We start from the raw sequence: 20347 nt of genomic DNA on the forward strand, positions 1-20347 counted from the left end.
ATGTGTAAATGTAAATATTACAAAATGATCCTTGGATATTCCTCAACACTCAAGCCCTTAAATCACTCAGGTATGCTGATCAGGTCAGAACGTTTTTTCTTATGAAAAGTTTTTTAAGCGTGCAGGAGCTACAGGTAGGTCCTAAATGTGTTAAACAGACTCACATTGAGGTACCGCCCAATATTTCCATTGTTCTTGGCATCCATGATGTAGCAGTATTCTTCATTACCAAAAAATTCACGAACAGATTGATTTCTGGGTCTCTTGCTTTTATCGCTTTCTTTTGGCTCTGACACAACAGCAAACCGTGATGGAAGGCGTACTATAACACAGATAAAAAAACAACATCGAGACTGGAAGTGCAGAATTATTGTTTATAATAGATAACAATGTGCTTTCTGCTGCCCAGCAACCTGTGTTTTATAAGGTTCTATGCTGAACAATGATATAGATTGAAAAACTTAAAGTGATGTCTTCTTAATACTCCGGAGTTACCAGACTAAAACTTCATGTTCAAACGTGATATTCGCATTTCCACAAATGAGTCATTCTATGAACAGAACATGTATTATACAGTTCAGACAGTTCTCTTAACTTCTAAAATAGTTAATACAAGGTAAATATGTTCAATTGGATTCGCCCTGATGACGGAGGCAGTATGACCTCTGAAACGTTGGTTAACATTGACCAGACTACACAGCGCAACAACCCAGAAGACAGAAATCTTAATACTATATCAAAACTTGGCCTTTGTGTTTCCTGGTCAGCAGGATTACTGTGACAAACCCTCAGGTGGCCCTAAATATATTAAACATTTACTGTTCAAAGCCCACACCTGTGCTATCCACCTGTCTATAGATGGATGGAATTGTATAAATGATGACTTGCTGATGTATTTCATACAAACAGCTCATCATGCATGAAAATCACAGAAATATTAGGTATCACAGATACAAACATCCATACAGATTATGAGTGCTCCAAAATAGTAAACTAGTCTCAAAAATAGTGGTGGCCCAAAACTTCCAAAATTCAGAAATTTTTGACAAATGTCACCTTATAATAGCTGTAACTTTGGTCATATTAGGTATAGAGAGCTAAATCAAAGTGCATTCAAAAACTGATTACATGCACTTTCAAATTATATGCATAACAGGTTCATTTTGGGGGGGGAAATAGCGAAGAGCCAATCAATCAGACCTTTGACCTTGAACTGCTAAAAGTGAAACCCTTTCTTTGAAGAAAAAAGAAACATATTTCATGCCATTTAATATCTCGTAGACGCATGGGGTAAAGAAAACCCAGGCACTCAATATTGTAAAAGTGACGGAAATTATTATTAATCTAGAACTATGCGAAGAAGACAGCGGCAAATTACGTGGTATATTATGTCCCAAACTTTTGTTTAGTGAGACTGTCAAAACAGCGAAAAAGCCTCGCTTCCTAGAGTCTGCCATGGCAATAAACTTTACAAATTAAAGAGTTAACATTCTCGTATAAACTCCCTTGCATAATCTGTTTTTGGATTTTAGTTCTGATGCCAAGCAATTTTACTACAGGCCTATTGATTACCATGAAATAAATCACTGACATCTATTACAGGAAAATCATAATCTGAAATATTATCTTACACAGTTGTGAATCTTCATCATCACTGTACATGTGGTCAATGCTGCTCAGGCTCTGAGATGCCTTCTTCCTTGAATCTGCATTCAAAACCAGAAGAAGCCCAGTTATCATAACCGTATGTCAGCGGCAAAAGCCACCTGTGAGATGAGCAGGCCTGTGCTTGGCCAGGAAGAACTGTCGGTGACTGGTTTACAAACACACAAACTGCCCCTCCCCTAGCCATACATGTGCTTCTAAGAAACATTTCTTGAGATATACCAGAAGAATTAGTTACCAAACAGAAGCTACAGCCACAATTAATATTTTCTTCTGCATAATCATTTTAAGGTCAATGTACATATCACACAATGTTCTAACATATAACAGAAGGAAATTCCATGAGACATATAACGATAGGTAACAAAAATAAGACACTGCTTCTGTTGTGGTCTATGAGACTGTACAACACTGGTTAAGCATTAACCTAAGTGTCGCCAGCTGTTGAAACGATAGATAACGTTAAGAAAAGAGGTACTAGTTAAAACAGAATATATAAAAAGGTATGAGACGCAGTTATGAAACAAATTTTAAGATTATGGTGATTAAACAAAAAGTATTTTATATTGTTTTTCTCTAGGATTTCACAAGTCTTACCTCTATCTTCACTACTAGCTTTATCTGAATCTCTGTCCGCTTCTTTCTCTTTCCCTGTGTCTGATTCTTTATCCTTTGGATCATTCTGACTATCAAAAGAACCATGACGAGAATTCCGATTCCTCAGCCGTGTTCTGGAAATGTAAACTGAGCATTAGTATTATAATTAACCACTTGAAAGTTTTTCTTCTTTCCACACAGATTTGTTCAGCATACATGACAATTACTGGGTCAACGTAATGCACATATTTGCTCATAATATCAGTGGCTGCAACCAAACATCATAAGTGCCACATGTGACTTGTCTATAAGTGTTCTGAACAGATTGTTAATGCATACAATGTAAATTTTCAAGAGCCTCAACTCATAGTTGATTACAGATTGCTATACATACGCCCTCTTCAGCCTGTATTACAAGAATAAACACAAGGGCAGGAAAATAAGTAATAGAATTAAACTAAAATACAATGGACTTCCATCCCAACACATGACACAGTAACAACCAAAGAGGTTGAAGAGGATATTCACCTCGCAAATGTATCTGTGCAATGCCAATGTCCTCATAACCTTTACATATTCACAGAATAAAAGCATAAAAATATTTTTATGTACAATATAAAGAGGGAGTGGGGTCCGCAGTGGCCGCGCGGTCTGAGGCATGAGCCTTGTGCCGCTGGGATCATGGGTTCGAATCCCACTCAAGCCATGGATGTTTGTCCGTGTTGTGCTGTCCTGTGTACAGGTAGAGGCATTGTGACAGGCTGATCCCTCGTCCAAGGAGTCCTACCAAAATGTCTATAGATCAAGCCAACGGAAAGTTGGGACCCGTAAAAGGGTACCAGAAAATGTATAAACATTGTTAAACCGGAAATAGAAGATAAAGAGGGAATTAATTACCGAATAGAGCTCTGTTCAGGCAGAGGGTTTCCTTTATCCTTTTCCCAAGGAGCCGGCTGGAATTCTTCATCAGAATCTCTTGCATCTTGACTTGTTTCACCTTCCTCTTCCTCTTCCTCTTCTTCACTTAAGTCTGAATCAGCTGGAGACAATTATTTGTTCTTAACTGTTTTAAGTGTTTCAACAACTTTCAATTATATATAGGAGGAGAAATGAAAGAGTATCTTAACAGGTTATGGTTCAGAAAGACATTCAGACATAAAAGGAACTAAGTACAAGGTCTGATGAGAAAGCATTGAGGCTGAATTCAAATGTCAGATAAATTGCACCAGGCTGGAACTTGACTGCAAAGTGCAAATCTTGATATGTTACTGCACATTCAGGCATGCTTCAATCTTTTGCAGCCAGTATTTAAAGTCAGAATGATTTTGTCGCAATAGACAATGGATCTGTAGCTAGAAGATGCTGCCTTCCGAGCTGTTGCACCATGTAGTCTGGTAGACGTTTACTGACATTTCAGAGGCGCCTGCTGCCTTCATCAACAAGCATCTATGAAATGTCAGTAAACTTATGCCAGACTGCATGGTGCAACAACTCTGAAGGCGGCCATCTTCATACCTCTCACTGTGAGAACCTCAAATCTCAATTCAATTGGTAGCTAGTCAAATGACAGAACACTGACTATTCTTGAAATAGGTGAATAGGTAGGAATTATTTATGGCTCAAGTAACACCTTTTTAGCTAAAGATTTGGGAATGAAGCATGTCTCAAACATGTTCATTCCACAACTGCCAGGACAGGAGCAGAATGAAAATAGCTTGTCTGGAACTTGTGATTAAAATATGCAGAACTTAACAAACATTTCTTAAAATTATATGAGCTGATAAAACATGGATGTCTGGCTCCACTGCTCCCACTCAGTCGACAATAAACTCTCGCTGTTCTCCACAGCCGACCTAAATCACTCTTGACACATAACTGACATGCCAGCACACAACGGAACTGTTTACCACAGCACACCGCCCTATAAAGGTCTAGTAACTGTTTGAGAATCATATAGATTCCAAATTCTTCTCAGATCTTCTATTTATTTTGATAGGATTTCAAACACCACTGGTGTTACACATCTACAGGTCTGTAACACACTTCTCGCTGGCTCTAGAAGCAACTAGAAACTCTTGGGTAATGTAATCACAGCTGGCTGATATAATTTGCAGTTTCCATAATGTATGTTCATAACAATACTGTACTTCTACAGGAGATAAGAGTATTGGTACTAGGCATGTCAAAATTGTATGAATATTCTTTTGCATTATATCACAAATCAGTGGTCCCCAACCTTTTTGTGCCTACGGGCACATTTGAGAGTTTATGAGATCGTGGCGGGCACCAACCAATTAACAAAGCCAAATTTTCTTTTCTGTGGACAAATAAGATATGGACACCAAATAATATTCAAAACAACACGACGTTTAATGATACAAGAAAACATGCAATCAAAAATACGTAGTTTTATAAGTACAATTATTATTACTCAAATGGGAAGTTAGTGTGATGTTTGGCGCTGCATTTCATCGGCCAGTTTTTCAAAATTGGGAGTGTTGGATGATGTTGCTGCTCGCAAACAATCGTCAAGATGGCCGTCAGTAAGTCAAGATTTGCGCTTTGATTTTATAATGTTCATGGTTGAACAGCCTTCATTATTCAGTATAACCTCTTTCCGTAACAACACGGGCACTCAAAAAAACGCCTTGGCGACCGCAGGCACCGCACTGGGGACCACTGTCACAAATCACGGTTATAAAATGACTTCTTACTCACATTTCATCACCATCCATAGGACCAGCATTGATGTAGCATATATATATGATAAATATACTGAAAATTCAAACCATTACAACCTCCCCCATCCCTAGAACCCTTTAAAAATTAATCATCCCAAAAACAGATTCAGTCGTTTTGTGCAAATGATGGAAAGTCCTAGTGAGAATTGCAATGCAAGAAATCAGTTAAGTAGAGGTGTGGTTTTAATTCATTGTCAAGGGGATTGAATATGCTATTTGGCATGAAGAAAGAGAAGGAAAGCACAATATACCAGCAAGAGCTGGAATTCTAATTTACCTTTAGACCTGGCCTCATTGCCACGTTTCTCCTCAGACGGTGAATCACTGTCATCTTGAACGACATCACTCTCATAGCCCTCTTTTAACTTCTCCACCACTTCGATATAATCCAGTTCTGCCAGATACTCATCTCCATAGTTCTTGCCTTCCTGTGTAACAGTCGCTCTTAAATTACTTCCAACTGAACACAGTATTTTGACAGGAAATGACACTTTAGAACATGTACATGTAAGATGACACTATTTGTAGAGACTTTCACTTGCTTCACAGTGTAATTTTACTTCACATGGTAAAATAAATGTGATTAGACACCATAGATCTCATACTTTAGTGGGATTACAAAAAATTTCACTCTTGGGCAAATGAAAAAATACATCTGGCAGGGGCACAGCACAGCCGTCTGCACCGAGCATTAAGAGCATAAAAAGGATTGAATGTTTCTGACACCAAGTATCCTTACTTATCACAAATGAAGTGTTGCTGCATAACCTTACAAACCAAAACAAAATATTTTCCATTTTTTGCCCAGAGATTTAACGATACCATGGAGGGCTTTTATGAAACAGCAATTAACATGTACATTCCCTAAAAGGTGGGCAATTTCTTCACCGGCTGAGAATAATATTAGCTTTTCAAGAAGGACTCTGATCTATGAAGTTAGTTATTTTTAACAATACGTTAGACTATGCTTACTATTTTGTCAGGGATTCATATATATAACAAAATAATGTTCTCACACACTTTTTCACTATATATTACTGTACACTGGGCCACATGTTTCATATGTATGAGTCCATCTTCAGACTTTTACTTGAAGTGCAAACTATACAAACATGGCAGAAAAAAAATTGCATTAAAACATTTTATAATATGAAAGATTCTCGGGCTACAAGCCACGTCAGGTGGCTGAACAGTGAACAAACCATGTCTTCTGCCAATGTTTCGAGACTGAGTTCCCATCAGCTAGCGCGCAACAAAGGAACGGACTGGTTGCCCGGCAGCCCTGAAGATGAGAATGGAGATTGTTCTCGAAACGTTGGCAGAAGATATGGTTTGTTCACCGTTCAGCCACCTAATGCTGCTTGTAGCCCGAGAGTATTTCAATCAACTTCAGTTGCCACAAAAGCTTCACCTCATACATCATTTTATAATTAGCCAGTAGTAACATGTTGACCGAGGTATGTCTTCAGTGAACCATAACATACTACAAAATTTTAAGTTTTCAAAGTATGAGTATGGAAACAGGCTGCTTCATTTAGAAATATTGATTTTCCTCATTAGGGAAGGAAAACCATGATAGCCAGTCTCACCTGGAAATCAAGCCATATGTACCCCAATAATACCGCAGAAGCAACAACTATAAAGTACTTAAACAATGGGTTACCTCATTTGCTCCTTGTTCAGTAAGCAACCGCCCCGCATAGATACAGATGAAGCCTCCTTGGGGAATATCATTAAGGCAGCGAATACCCCAGCCTCGATTCTCAGTCTTGAACACTTGCAGTTTGAGCTGTAGAGGCTGCTGAGCCACTCGATTCAGGCATGTTCGAGAACACTTACACCTAGACAAACAGAGTAAGTAAGTAAAGTTTGTCCCACTATACGCCATGTAGGCGTTTGGGGTGAGTGGAGGTATAGCTCCTCTCTTCCTTGACCCCGGCACTAGGTGGGGGTGAGTGGTCAGCATCACGCCCCGGCCGGCTTTACCCCCGGGAAAGGACCCCGGTACCCATTGTAGAGGAGGCTGGGTGGGCCCCAGAGCCGGTCTGGACGCAGAGGCTAGAGGAAAAATCCTCTGCCCCCGTCGGGGATCGAACCCCGGTCGTCCAGCCCGTAGCTAGTCACTATACTGACTGAGCTATCCCGGCTCATAGACAAACAGAGTAGATATGGTTTAAATCATTTGATCAAGCACAGCCGTTACATATGCACTCATATTAACAAATTAAAAATTCAAGTCATACATTTCAGGTACATATAGGAACACTAGCACTTGTACTTTATAAGTACAGAAAGACTTTAAGGCAGATCAGGTGTTGTGGGTCACACCATTCATATCTCTTGAGGTTCATGTTACTTTAACTCCCGATACCATACCTGATCTGCATGATGAGCGTTCACTCTATCATGTTATTTTACATGTTGCAATGCCATGTGGACGAAATACAATTGGAATGACTGTTCATATACGATACCTATGTGAAAAGTGGTTCTACAAGAAAAGTAAGGACAAGATTCCAGCACAAATATCTAAACATTAAAATTCCAAATTGAGAAACTATACATAGTATTGCAAATAAAATGAGACATAATGGGGACATTACTAGAAAAATGACCAAATCAAACCATTTAATGCTCAGAAAAGAGAAATTTAATGAAAGTGGTGGCAGTCTTGAACACGTGATCCTGTTAACAGTGTTAATCTTTATAAAACTGACCTTCACTGAATGTTCTTTTCAAATGATGCTTTGTTTCACTTACACTGGAGGTAAATTCACAGAACAGCAGATACTAGACACCGAATATTGTTGTTGAGTGGTTAGCAACTCCTTTGTATATGATTTTCCAACTGAATGTAGAAGTTTGAAAATAAGACATTTCTTTCGCATTTGCTCCATTTATTAAAGAATGAAAATTCTGTTGTAATTGTATTGCACTGTATTGTATTCTATTGTAAAATTCTTTCATGTATTAAATGTGATCTTCCAGGAAATCTGAATGATACATTCATAACAGAATGTGAGGTTCAGGTGCATAATTATAGCAGTGTAACCTTTGTCATATCACAGTTCTGCAGAACTAAGCAGATGATTTAAAGTAATGTCAACAAACATACCGCGAGTTGCACTCATAGATTCCTGTCATGACTGGCTCTGGCAGCCGTCTGTAGAAGTAGCCAACCGTAGGATCAACCACTCCACCTGGACCATACGCAGTTCCCTGGATCGTTAACTGCCAACAGGCACACTTGTCTCGATCCTGCACAATGTAACAGGGAAAAGGAGTTTACTGCTTAGATCACAGGTTCCCAGAGTGTGGGCCACGCCCCCCTGGTGGTTTTCTGGTGGGCGTGTTGTTTGTATGAAAAACCTTTTTTTAAAGAAAACTGGAGAAACATTTTTAACAACCAGCGAGGTGTCGAATGTGACAGCCGAACTCCGGAAGTTTCCAAATGAAGCCTTCCGCCGGTGCTTCTAACAATGGCAGGATGGATGGAGCAAGTGTGTGTGCGCAAGGGTCCTACTTTGAAGGTGATTAGGTAAGCGTTGCCATATGTCCTACCATTACAGTGCTATACCACAATTCCGGGAACTTTTTGACTGCCCTACGTATTACTCACATTGTAAAAAGGAATTATTTCCTTAAACAGCAGAAATCAACTGATATTTGTAATGGTGAAATGCTGTTCTCTCTTTGAGGTACAGACTGAATTTTTAAATATTATTTGGAGGGGGGCAATGTGTCAGATGGTGAAAAGGGCTCTGGTCCATTGAAGCCAAGGTGTAAGGTCTCATGGTAATGAGGTGGTGATAGCAGGGTCACTAACAATCCCTTCAGAGCACCAGACAGCGCCCTGTCATATCAATGCCTTCCACCTGTATGGGGCTCTACATGTGTTACTTCTGTTACCCAGTTTTTGTGGAATGAAAACAGGACATGAGAATATAATTGATTCTTTACGTCAAAACCCATAATGCAACAATTCCTAACCAAATGTGATACAGATTATCTTCCCATATGAAATGGGAACTAACCTGACAGTCATCAGTGCATTCACATCCAATAAGGAACTCAGGATCAAGATTCAGGTCTACTCCATCAGTTGGCTCTCGCTTTGTTGAGTAGGTCACATAGTCTGGCATGCTGTGGTCCACACAGTTTACACAGGGCACAGCAACATGCTCTGATCCATAAGATAAGTCCTGGCAAGCAAAGAATGAAAATGTGAATTTGGTTTTGAGTTTAAAATTCAAATAAAACACTTAGCATCACTGTCAACATGTATACATGAAAACACTCCACTCTGGCTAAAAGAAATTTCCAAAAAATATAATGTTGGGCTAACTAATTCCATGGCACAGATTTTCTTTAATCCTTCCATCATTCCTTGTCTGAAATTATTTAGTGTTTGAGAATACATGTGAAGGAAGTCTTGCCTGCCATCAGTTGAAAGTTAAGTACAAACCACCTTCTATGGACATACTGTCATGAATACTAGCTTAGGGAGCTGTTAATTATGCCACACAGGCTTGCATGCTATTTATTGTGACAGTAATAAACCCATATTTCAAACAACCTAGCAAAGTCAACTAGTGATTTCTTTTACAATATAACAGAAGGTCCTTCAAATTTAAATCAGCATGTAAAGAGTGGTAATTAAATTCACTGCTCTTATGGAACCTAAATGTTCTTCACCATGACAACAAAAGCCCCCTCTGTATCCAATCCAGATCACATCCTCTGACCTACTTCTCTCAGATGTAGTTTAATAATCCTACACAATGTACACAAGTTTCCCAGCTGGTTTATTCTACTGGTATTTTCCTGCCAAAATTTTGTATGTATTTCCTGTTTCCCTAAATTACTGGCAAAGCTCACCAGAATTCAACAGTAAATCCAAAATACATATGTTTTTCTACAATAAACCATGAAATAATATTCAAAAGGTTATAAGTATTGTTCTTGTCATCATTATCATGAAGGCTGATTTACATGAATTACTAATCAACAGCTAGACCCTCTTAAAATACTTAAAACATTTAATAATGTAAAGTTTCAGAACAAATTCTTTTTCTAGCATAATTTGATTTATACATGTCAATGGTTTCAGAATAAAGCAGTTACAATGTACCATATTGACACTAGCAAAACAATTAGGACATTCAACTGGAGAGGCATGTCATACATTACCTTGATATTTGAGAAGCCCCTTTCCAGCACAAACTCAGCAAAGCTATGAACCCAGAAATCAAAGTCAAAAAGATCAACTGCCATGTTTGACTTGGTTAAACGAAGGTATCGGTGTAGCTCCTCCATGTTGCGGAGGCGTCGACCACACGGGGCTTTGTACATCACCATGCGCTTCCCACGGCACCGGTTCAATTGCCTGCAGAATAGCAGTTATATTTATTATACTGTTGCATAACAGAGAGAAGTTTATGGCCAAAGTTGGACAATTTTCATTTTTTAAGCTCATCCTTCTCTCAACTCGTCATCACCAGCGTAATCCTGCATAAAGGTTATTCTAGAACTCTGCAATACATACCTCTCCCATGCACACAACATTGGAATAACCAATGGATTTTCACCCTTCATAGCCCAAGGGTCATACCATGTTCCATTAAGGCAGTTGGGACCACACTGGTGGGGTTCAAACTTCTTGGGCTGGCAACGAGTACTCTTCAACTGCAGATACTGAAACAAAATCCAGTGTGTGTTAATTACACAAAATAAAAGTTACATTAACCTTTATTAAGTCTGTTGGTTACAGTTTACAAAGTTGGATATGATTCCCTGGTCTTATGTCCATTTCTAAATATATTTACATTCTCTACTTTAATTCTAAACTATACTATTTTCCATCTTTCCTACCCCTCCTTCCCAGTTTATAATCTATTCCTCCTCATATTTCATCACTGATCTTATCAGTTTCTCTTTATACCCATTTAAATTGTGACCAATGTTTTGCGGTTTGTCATTATTTTTGTTTGAAACTATCCCAACTTCTGTCTCAATACTTGTGAATCTTTTGTCTACAAGCTCCTCTCACCAATTTCTAGTTTACTCAGATCTCAGTATGTGGCTGCAGCATTCTAATTTATTACACACAGGAAACTTTCCCTGTTCTGTATTTCCCCTAACACCCTTCAATCTCCAGATGCCTCTTTTCCACTACACCATACCTCTTCTAGCCTCTTGGGTACACATTTAAATGTATAATTTCTCTTCCCAACTACTCTTCAAAGTAAAAGTTACGAACACAGAATAATATTCATTTCACAGCAGAGTGAAGGATTCAGATTTTAATGAAAACATGCTGCTGCAGTGTGTGAAATACAGTGCTCATAGGATTCGAGGTTTTCACAGTGGCGAGTCTAAAGATTGACGTCTTCTGGATTTTTGCGCTGCCCCGTCAGGGCCCTGATGATGGAGGCAGCAAGGATCTCTGAAACGTCAGTAAACTTCTACCAGACTACACAGCACAACAACCCAGAAGACAGCAATCTACATTGCTCATATATAATCAATATTAAAAAATGTAAATTCAGGGAGAAATGTATCCTGCACATCAAACTGCCATGAAACTATAGCTATAGAAGGTTTTGAAATGCTACACCTTACATTACTATTCCATATTACTAAGCGATGAACCAGATCACATCTGAACTTCATGTACAAGAAGAGGCTGCAAATCTAAATGGAAGATAGCAGCAAGACTGTAACTATTGATGGAAGATCAGAACTAGCATCATCTAACAGACTGCACCGAAGCAGGTATAATATCTTTATACCTTAAAACAGACAGAGAGCAGCCTAAGAAACAAAAACTGGTGTAACGCTTACCTCAACACGGCCTTGTGGTTGCTGCGGACTCTTCTCCACAACTCCTGGGTACACCTGCTGCTGATCCTGCATCCTGTCCACGTTGCTGTCTGGGCGCCTTGTAGTGCTCTTCTTGGCCACAGCACGTGATGGCACAGTCTCTGAACTTTGACCATGGCCATCTAATATTTCAAAAATCAAAGAGTTACAATAATTTTTGCAGTTAACCAAAATTTCTGTAGCTTTACCGCAGCCAGCAGCAGAAATATTTAAATGTTTTCAATAAATAATGTAGCTATAACAGCAGGTTCTTTGTCAGCCAATATTTTTTTAAGACACCATAAACTCATCAGGAAATATACAAAAGAGACAGAGAAAGAACGAGGTTTATTACCATGCTGTTCCATTTATCTCATCAGCAGACATGCAGGCAAAATCATATTAGGGCAACTAAAAAATACTTTGAAAGTGTTATAAAGTTCAAATATTTGGGAACAACAATAACAAATCGAAATGATATTCATGAGGAAGTCAGAAGGAAACAAAATTCAAGAAACGCTTGCTACGTCTTGGTTAAAAACATTTTGTGTTCCCATTTGATTTCTAAGAACCTGAAGATTAAAATATACAAAACGATAATTCTGCCTGTTGTTTTGTATCGGTGCAAAACATGGTCTCAGACTCTGAGGGAGAAACATAGATTGCAGGTGTTTGAGAATAGGGTGTTGAGGAGGACATTTTGACCTAGACGGAAACAGCATAATGATAAGCTTAAAAATTTGTACTCCTCCCCCAATGTTGTCAGGGTGATTGCAAGAAGAATGAGATGGGCGGGGCACGTGGCACACATGAATGGAGAAAGAGGTGTGCAGGTATTGATCAGGAAGCCTGAGGGGAAGAGACCACTGGGGAGACCTAGACGTAGATGGGAGAATAATGTCAGGCGGGATCTATGGGAGATAGGAGTTGAAGGAGACTGGATTTTGTTTGCCCAGGACAGGGTCCAGTAGAGGGCATTGGTGAATCTTGGTCTCTGACACTAAGGGAGGAAATAGACAGAACGTGTTACAACCTCTGATGAATGTCAGGGTGCAAAATGAAGGAATATGTAACAATAATATATTATGTGTTATCTTACCTTGAACCGGTCCCAAAAGCAGGACAGTTACTTCATGAAACAGAAAAACATATCATAACACATAGATACACAGCAAAAGAGTTAAAGTATCCACATTTGCAACACAAATTTGAGCAAGCAATACTGTCAACACCAGTGACCTACCTCCTGAGTCCTCACGCTTCATTTCTTCTCCATCTGTTCCTCGTGTATATTCCACATATGGCATGTTTCTCTGAAACAAACAAACAAAATGTAATACAGAATTGAAACTAGTATTCAATGAATTTGAAAGTCTCAACTAAATTTTTCCCTATCATTTACTCACATAATTTATGCACTCCTACACTTAGAGATGACATTTGGAAGAACATCAGAGGGATATTAAATACTGTATTTTTCATTCCAAGATCTTAGACAAACATTCTTGTTTATATATTATTATACAAGCTCTAGCCTCTGCGTCCAGACTGGCTGTGAGGTCCACCCAGCCTCCTATGCAATGGGTACTGGGGTCCTTTCCCGGGGGTAAAGCGCAGCATCTAGCAAGGGGTAAAGCACAGCAAGCGTCTGGCAACTCTGTCATTTGCCATCACTAGCTTATCTCCGTATGCTTTAAATACTGCTTCATATAGCCTTAACAGACAAGTGTTGAGACTTCTGAAGAAATGGACACCAGCATTTAAGGTATAAAGATCATTCACAATTTTTTATTAATGCAGTACTATTTTTTTACCTTCAATTTCCTTTTCTAAACTTCTAAAATCCTAATGGCCTGAGAACAAAAAAAGTACACTTGCAGTATAAAACATCACAGGTCATCAAAATATTCACTGCACCCACCATTATGAGTACCAGCTGCTGCTACTGCTACTGCTACTGATGAACAGAATCAGCATGATTTTGCCCTTTATTATATTGCTTTTCAACTTCTATGGACCAATTCCTATTCAGAAATGCAAGTGGAACTCCTCTGTTAAAGGTGTTACATGTTGGATGCTCTATTGCGTTCAGCATAAAGAATTTGTATTGTGTTACGTCCAGGAGTTGAAATATATATAACTACCTAGGTCCTCTAGATTGGTAGAAAAACCTCAGAGAATGACCAGCACATATTATAAAATTATTACAATACAGAAATTGCAAACGAACGACACCTTCAGGTATCACAAATAGCTTCGTTATAGAAACCTCTTTGGAACAAATTATACGGTGTCTAGCCTGAACCTGCACCCATAGTCAGCCCTGATTACATATTTATTAAAGCAACATATGCAACAAAAACTTAAATAATTATTTTATATAGAGATTTGATACACAGCACATAAACCATAGAAGAACTTTCCAAATATTAAGCGAGATGTTTAACCTATAAAATGAGAACAGAAGAGTATGTACAGCCTGTTACCCATTACCTTCTTCAGGGAGGCAACACCAAGACCTCTGTGCCTGCTAAATGTCCCCTGTTCCTTCCTAGCAGCAGCATGGGCAAGTTCTGCGTACAGAGGACCAAGTCGAGTGGAACCACGGTAGATCCACTCAGTGCGTCCATCTGCATCAAAGTGCATCTTCACCAGTGAACCATCCACCTCCACTACACGTGCAATCCACCATTTCCCTGCACACAAAAAAGGCATTTGGACAAATTCAAAACAAACAAATCATACAATTCTTGAGAAACTTAAGAACATTTTATACCAGTCCACTAATAATAAAAAATGTCATAAGTTTGTCTTGAATGAATGTGTCCCAATCAACCGGAATAAACTGTATAGTATATTATCTTTGAAGGATTTGTGGTATTACACATGTTGAAGGGGAAAAACAACTATGAAAACATCACAAACCGCCAAGAAACAAGTATAGTTACTGACGTTGCTGAATGGAAATCTGTTGAGAAACACAAATGTTCACCAAAAACAACCAGTCACAAAATTATGTTCAGTATACTCTCAATTCTCCAAGCCAATGAATGCAAGAACATGCACAGAAAACTAAAAAACAGCTAATAAACTGAAAAAAGATCATGTTGCTATGGAGTTCTATATACCACGCATTCTCATAGGACTATGTACATAACACTAGCTAGAGAAAAGTACATTCTCATGTTCTGAATAACTGAGTAAATTCAGTCCACCTGAGAGCAAGTCATTAACTGACTTACTGAAATGACTAATATTTTTTTCATTCTCATCTTAAACTTTCTCATGTTTGGTCTTGTCAGTCAGTAGTTCATAACTAGGGATTATAGTACTGTTTACTGGCATTAATATCAACATTCTCACAACCACTCATATGCTTCAAGATGGCATCTCACTCACCCATTGAAATGGCTTCCTTGTCAGTACCCAAGCATTTCATTTCATTGTTGCCTACAAACATGTTTTCCCATGACTTACTTGTTGCCCCCGGTAGACTAGTGGTTAGCATGTTTACCACTGGACCCAATGTTCGAGGGTTCAAACCTGGTCAAGGTTGATGGATTTTTAAAGTTTGATAAAAGTCCGTAGCACAACTTCCTTCAGAGGGGAGGTAAAGCCGACAGTCCCATATCATAGATTTACGGCATGTAAAAGAACCTTACGAGCATGAACGAGATGATTCGTAAGCAAAATTCAGTGACCACTTCTCACCCACCTCTCTCCTGATTCACTACTAGGTGGCTCTATCAGACAAATCAGGATTGGGTAGAAATTGTGCAGAGGCAGTGGGCTTGTAACTCGTTACTCATAAATACACACTTCGAATAAAACTTCCCACATGGGAGGAGGCCAAGGCTCGGCTTCAGGCTGTTGCGCAATAGAGTCAGTCAGTCAGTCAATCTTTATCAAATCATGATCACTGTGGCATACACACCTGTCAAAAATGTAAAAAGCATGCTTATGTTCTGACCATGGTCAAGAGATACCAACACTCTGGCAATATTCTGAAGTGTAGAAACCAAACAAGGTTGTCCAGGTAGATTTTTATAAGTGACAACGTTCTTCATGCCATTATCTGATCCACTAATGTATTATTTTTGAAATAGAAACCTCCTACTGGTTAAACTGTTGTCAAAATATTTATTGCAATCCTGTAAAAGATCCCATTCAAATTAAGATCTCTACAGCACACAGGATCCCTTTTTCTCCATTGCCGCATGGCACACCATTTTTGCCAAAGACACATGATGGCCACACCACAAAATTTTACCTCACAAGGAGGTATGAACTATACATGGCCATAAATATGTACAAACATATCAATCCTTGACATATAAGAAGGCAGGCATATGAAAGCAAAACATAACTCATGTTAAATAAAACTATAACGTTTTTCAGCAGAACTGGCAGCTGAGTTGAGTTCTGCTCTTTGTGAGTGACCAATCAGTGCAAAGTAGGTCTGTTGGTAAGAAGCTAGACCTCAGTCTGATCAGGAACTGCGTGACAGAAGCATCGGCAGCTGCGCTGTGTTGTGTTGTTGCCAGTTCTCACGTCTTCTTTGCGTAGTGTTGTACCCATTCACTGGAAACCAATGTTCCACGATGCTACATCTGGCACCACTGTGTATGTTGTTTCCTCATTTTCTCGCTCCTCCACCTCCCACCTTTACCTCCAACCAAGGAACAGTACATGTGATTGGTGCACACTTCAGCCGCCAATTCTGCTGAAAACTGTTATAGCAATGGTGAACACGTGTGTGTGTGTTTGTGTGTGTATGTATAGATATACAGGATGAGTCAGAAGTATGTTTACAAACTTCATGTGCATGTTCCAGGATCAAAAATAAGAAAAAATGTTCCTATGAACATGGAGTCGCAAATGATTCATTTTCAAAATAATAGACAAAAATAAGTTTGAGTGAAATGACTTTATATCAGAGTGAATCCAGCTTCCAGCAAAGATTTTCAGTAAACGTTTGTGCAGGAATTGTTGGCGACATGCTTACTGGTCAACACATGCTTCCATCACGTCTAAGAGGACCTTCATACTGGCGATTCTTAAGAAGACACTTGCCACATCTCCTTGAAGATGAACCACTGAATACAAGAAGACAAATGTGGTTTATGCACGACAGAGCCCCAGCACACTTCTCCAGTCGTGCCATAGATCATCTCAATGAACAGTAACCTCAGCAATGGATTGGGTGTGGTGGCCCAGTAGCATGGCCACCGAGGTCACCGGACCTGACTCTATTGGACTTTTATCTGTGGGGTCACTTTAAGTCCGTCGTTTATGCAACACCCATAAACAATGATGACGACCAATGGGAACGTGTGCAGAATGCATACCAGATGATTTGAGGAAACTCTGGTGTGTAGGAACGAATCCGTCAGTCTTGTGTACATCGTGCTCGGGCATGTCTGGAGAATGGAGAAGCAACCTTTGAGCATCTGTTATAAAGAAACATCCCTGTCCTTATACTTGGCAATAAAGGCACACATTCAAAATTATTTTTGGCTATTCTTTCAAAAATGAAACATTTGCGACCCTATGTTCATAGGATCATTTTTTCTTATTTTTGATCCTGGAACACCTACATGAAGTTTTTAAACATACTTCTGACTCACCCTGTGTGTGTGTGTGTGTGTGTGTGTGTGTGTGTATTACAAAAGATAAGATATAGCCTTTTTCTAACTATAATGTGCAAATATACAATTTTTTATAAAAATGAATGGCACACTGGTTGTAGAATACTGTTCTAATGAAGAAATGTGTAATGTTTCACTTTTTCTGCCACACTCTATATAGAAATGAGACGGAAACTACTGAAATAATAATTTTATACTTACTTTACTTGAGGTTAATTTGCTCACAGATAACTGAGTGCCAACTGTATAAAATTTCAAAATCAGAAATTTTCTCAGAAGTAGATTCCACAGTACATATAACTGAAACATTTGCACGCCTAAAGACACAAGACAGACGCTATGTAAATAATGTTTCTGATATTTTGGCTCTCACTGTTAATCTGCTCACAAATTAATGACACTACTGTAATTTTACATAAAGTACAGAAATGAGTAACTTTTTTTCAAAAGTCCCAAAAATAACATTCTCTCCAACATCAGCCAAAAATCACACCCAAGATTATGATAATTTTTCAATTATTAAAAATGACAGTGAACTTATTTTGGACATGTATCTCAAATCTGACATACTTTAAAGATGTAGGATTTGAGGTTTTCATGGCGGCAAATCTGAAGATGGCTGTCTTCTACTTTAAAGATCCTTACAACAGGATATGAAAATGTTGTTAAGGTGAGATTGACAAAGAGTAAAGTATCACCCTCAAAAACGTCACTCATTTCCCACAATCTATATTTGTCCCATAACTAACAAACTGTGTATCAGAAGCCTCTTAGTATTAAAATGATTTGTTACCATTCCATTCTGTCTTGACAATCTGCCCCTGCTGCAGCTTCACCATGGGTCGCTCAGGGTACTGCTCCAGATACTTGCGAATGAACTCCCTTGAGTCAGGGTGGATATCATCCCACACGTTGCGTGAGCTCTCACAAACCAATAGGATCTTCTCATGTGTCACATATTGAGCATAGCCATCATCAAAAAAGACCAGATACCTGCACCATACATGACTATTAATATAACTTTCTACTGGATATTCTGGTTAACATCAGATAGTCATCTGATGTTAACCAACATTTCAGCAAACAATGCAGTTGTAATTTTCAAAGCAGATTGGTGGAGCCAGCCAACAAACCAAAAAGCTAACTAAGGGCAGAATCCTGGGCACATGCAAGAAACTGTCCCTTGTACACAACACTTCATGCAAAATGCATTGCTGGTAATGCTAAACAGTGCCTTGAAACTAAAATGGGTATATGCTTACACTAAAAGGAATTTTCTCGTGGTATAAGGCCTTGTGTCTATTCAAACTAGGGAACTATTATTACTGGTGGGAGGCACCTTGACTTTTGTGAGAAGGATTTTGGTTGGATGGCTCTCTGGAATTTGAACCCAAAAGTGATGTTGGGGGGGGAGATCACTTCTACTAAAGGCTTCCATGACTCAGGAGGGAGGGCCATGCACCTTTTAAATTATACCCTGGAATATGCCTTACACATGAAGAAAAGAACAGAAAACTTCAGTGAGGGTAGCCAAGCAGTTATTTCACTTGCTGCTCCATGTTTGCTGGCTTTTCAGGAACAGCATCGACTGGCCTGCTCAACATCCCCCCCCCCCCCCAGTAGTCCGTGGGTGGACCCAGTCAGCCCTTGGTCAGAACAAGTGCCTTCCATATTAGTGAACTAAGGGGTTCTCCACATCAACTAACTTTGAGTAAAAACTGATATGATGTGGTTGGCAAAGAATGGAATTCCCTAAATCCTCATGAATTTCCAAATTCCCTGGTGCTGATTAATGGAACAGAGGAGTTGGCTGTTATCCAATAGGAGGGGAGCACGTGGCTGAGGAAAGGAGGTGACAGAAAAATTGGGAGGAGGTCATCCAAACAACTTCAACCATTAAGAAGACTACAGGCTGCACCAGTTTATCCCAAAGTGACTAACCCCACTGGCCCTCAAAACGGTATGTCCACCTTCACCTCTCCAAACCACATGGCTGATGAATGGCTACCACTACCTTCTACTTAATCACTGCAAATCCTTTCCTACATGGTCACCAGAACCTCATCACCTCGTCCCATCGTGTCACCTTCTTTCATCAAGCCAGCTTGACAGCAGCCAGCTCCTCTGTTCCATCAATAAGCACCAGGGAAGTCAAAAGGGTTCCATTTAAAAACAAAGTAACCTTGGTAACTTCATAACAATCATTTGGCTACCCTGAATGAGGTTTTCCATGCTTTTCCTCAATTGTAACCTTAATTTAGAGAATAATTTGGTAAAACGTACATGAACAACATGTGTGTAAATACAACATACTTCAGGCAGAGGACCCCTGTGAACCAACATCTTGGTGGCAAAATCACTTTGTTCTGTGTCAAGTTTTCAGAGAATGGTACTGACCTATATTTGTTCATAGATTTGGGAGGCTCAGCAATCACACCCGAGTAGTAGCACTCCTTGCTCCAATCATTATCTTGAAACACAGCAATGACACGTGTTCCAACTGGGAATCGAACAGGACTTGGCGAAACGTAAGCCATTTGCTTGCCTGAAACCTGTTTCACAGGGTTGGACTTCCGGTATGATGATTCAAACTTCACTTTGTATGAGTTGAATAAAGATGAACTTCCAGAAATTACCTGGAACAATTAATACCACACAAACATTGTTCCGATGCCTAATTTAGAACATCAATTTCAGCATTACATAATTCAGATGCCTAATTTATAACATCAATTTCAGCATTACGTAATTCAGATGCCTAATTTATAACATCAATTTCAGCATTACATAATTCAGATGCTTAATTTGGAGCACGAATTTTATCATGACTTTTTC

At 39.1% G+C, this 20347-nt stretch overlaps 1 protein-coding gene across 7 annotated transcripts in view; it reads right to left on the reverse strand.

Annotated features, from left to right (window-relative positions):
* egg (SET domain bifurcated histone lysine methyltransferase eggless) overlaps window positions 1-20347 on the reverse strand; it is a 37032-nt gene that overhangs the window by 647 nt on the left and 16038 nt on the right. For 4 of the 7 annotated variants that reach the window (XM_087345092.1, XM_087345093.1, XM_087345094.1 and 1 more), the window contains exons 9-25: window positions 19910-20148; window positions 18306-18505; window positions 17213-17314; window positions 14358-14560; window positions 13108-13177; window positions 12964-12993; window positions 11847-12007; window positions 10549-10697; window positions 10194-10389; window positions 9038-9205; window positions 8119-8261; window positions 6667-6844; window positions 5281-5431; window positions 3160-3301; window positions 2263-2396; window positions 1632-1706; window positions 165-322 (exon numbers count right to left, since the gene is read on the reverse strand). In XM_087345092.1, the coding sequence (XP_087201218.1) occupies window positions 165-322; window positions 1632-1706; window positions 2263-2396; window positions 3160-3301; window positions 5281-5431; window positions 6667-6844; window positions 8119-8261; window positions 9038-9205; window positions 10194-10389; window positions 10549-10697; window positions 11847-12007; window positions 12964-12993; window positions 13108-13177; window positions 14358-14560; window positions 17213-17314; window positions 18306-18505; window positions 19910-20148 (2499 nt within the window). The remainder of the gene's footprint in view (window positions 1-164; window positions 323-1631; window positions 1707-2262; window positions 2397-3159; window positions 3302-5280; window positions 5432-6666; window positions 6845-8118; window positions 8262-9037; window positions 9206-10193; window positions 10390-10548; window positions 10698-11846; window positions 12008-12963; window positions 12994-13107; window positions 13178-14357; window positions 14561-17212; window positions 17315-18305; window positions 18506-19909; window positions 20149-20347) is intronic. The other 3 variants (XM_087345095.1, XM_087345097.1, XM_087345098.1) reach the window with 3 other exon arrangements.

This window comes from Zootermopsis nevadensis, unplaced genomic scaffold, assembly GCF_977971745.1.
Source record: "Zootermopsis nevadensis isolate Lab colony 2312 unplaced genomic scaffold, Znev_1.0 Znev_ptg000008l, whole genome shotgun sequence".
NCBI classification, from domain to species: Eukaryota; Metazoa; Arthropoda; class Insecta; order Blattodea; family Termopsidae; genus Zootermopsis; species Zootermopsis nevadensis.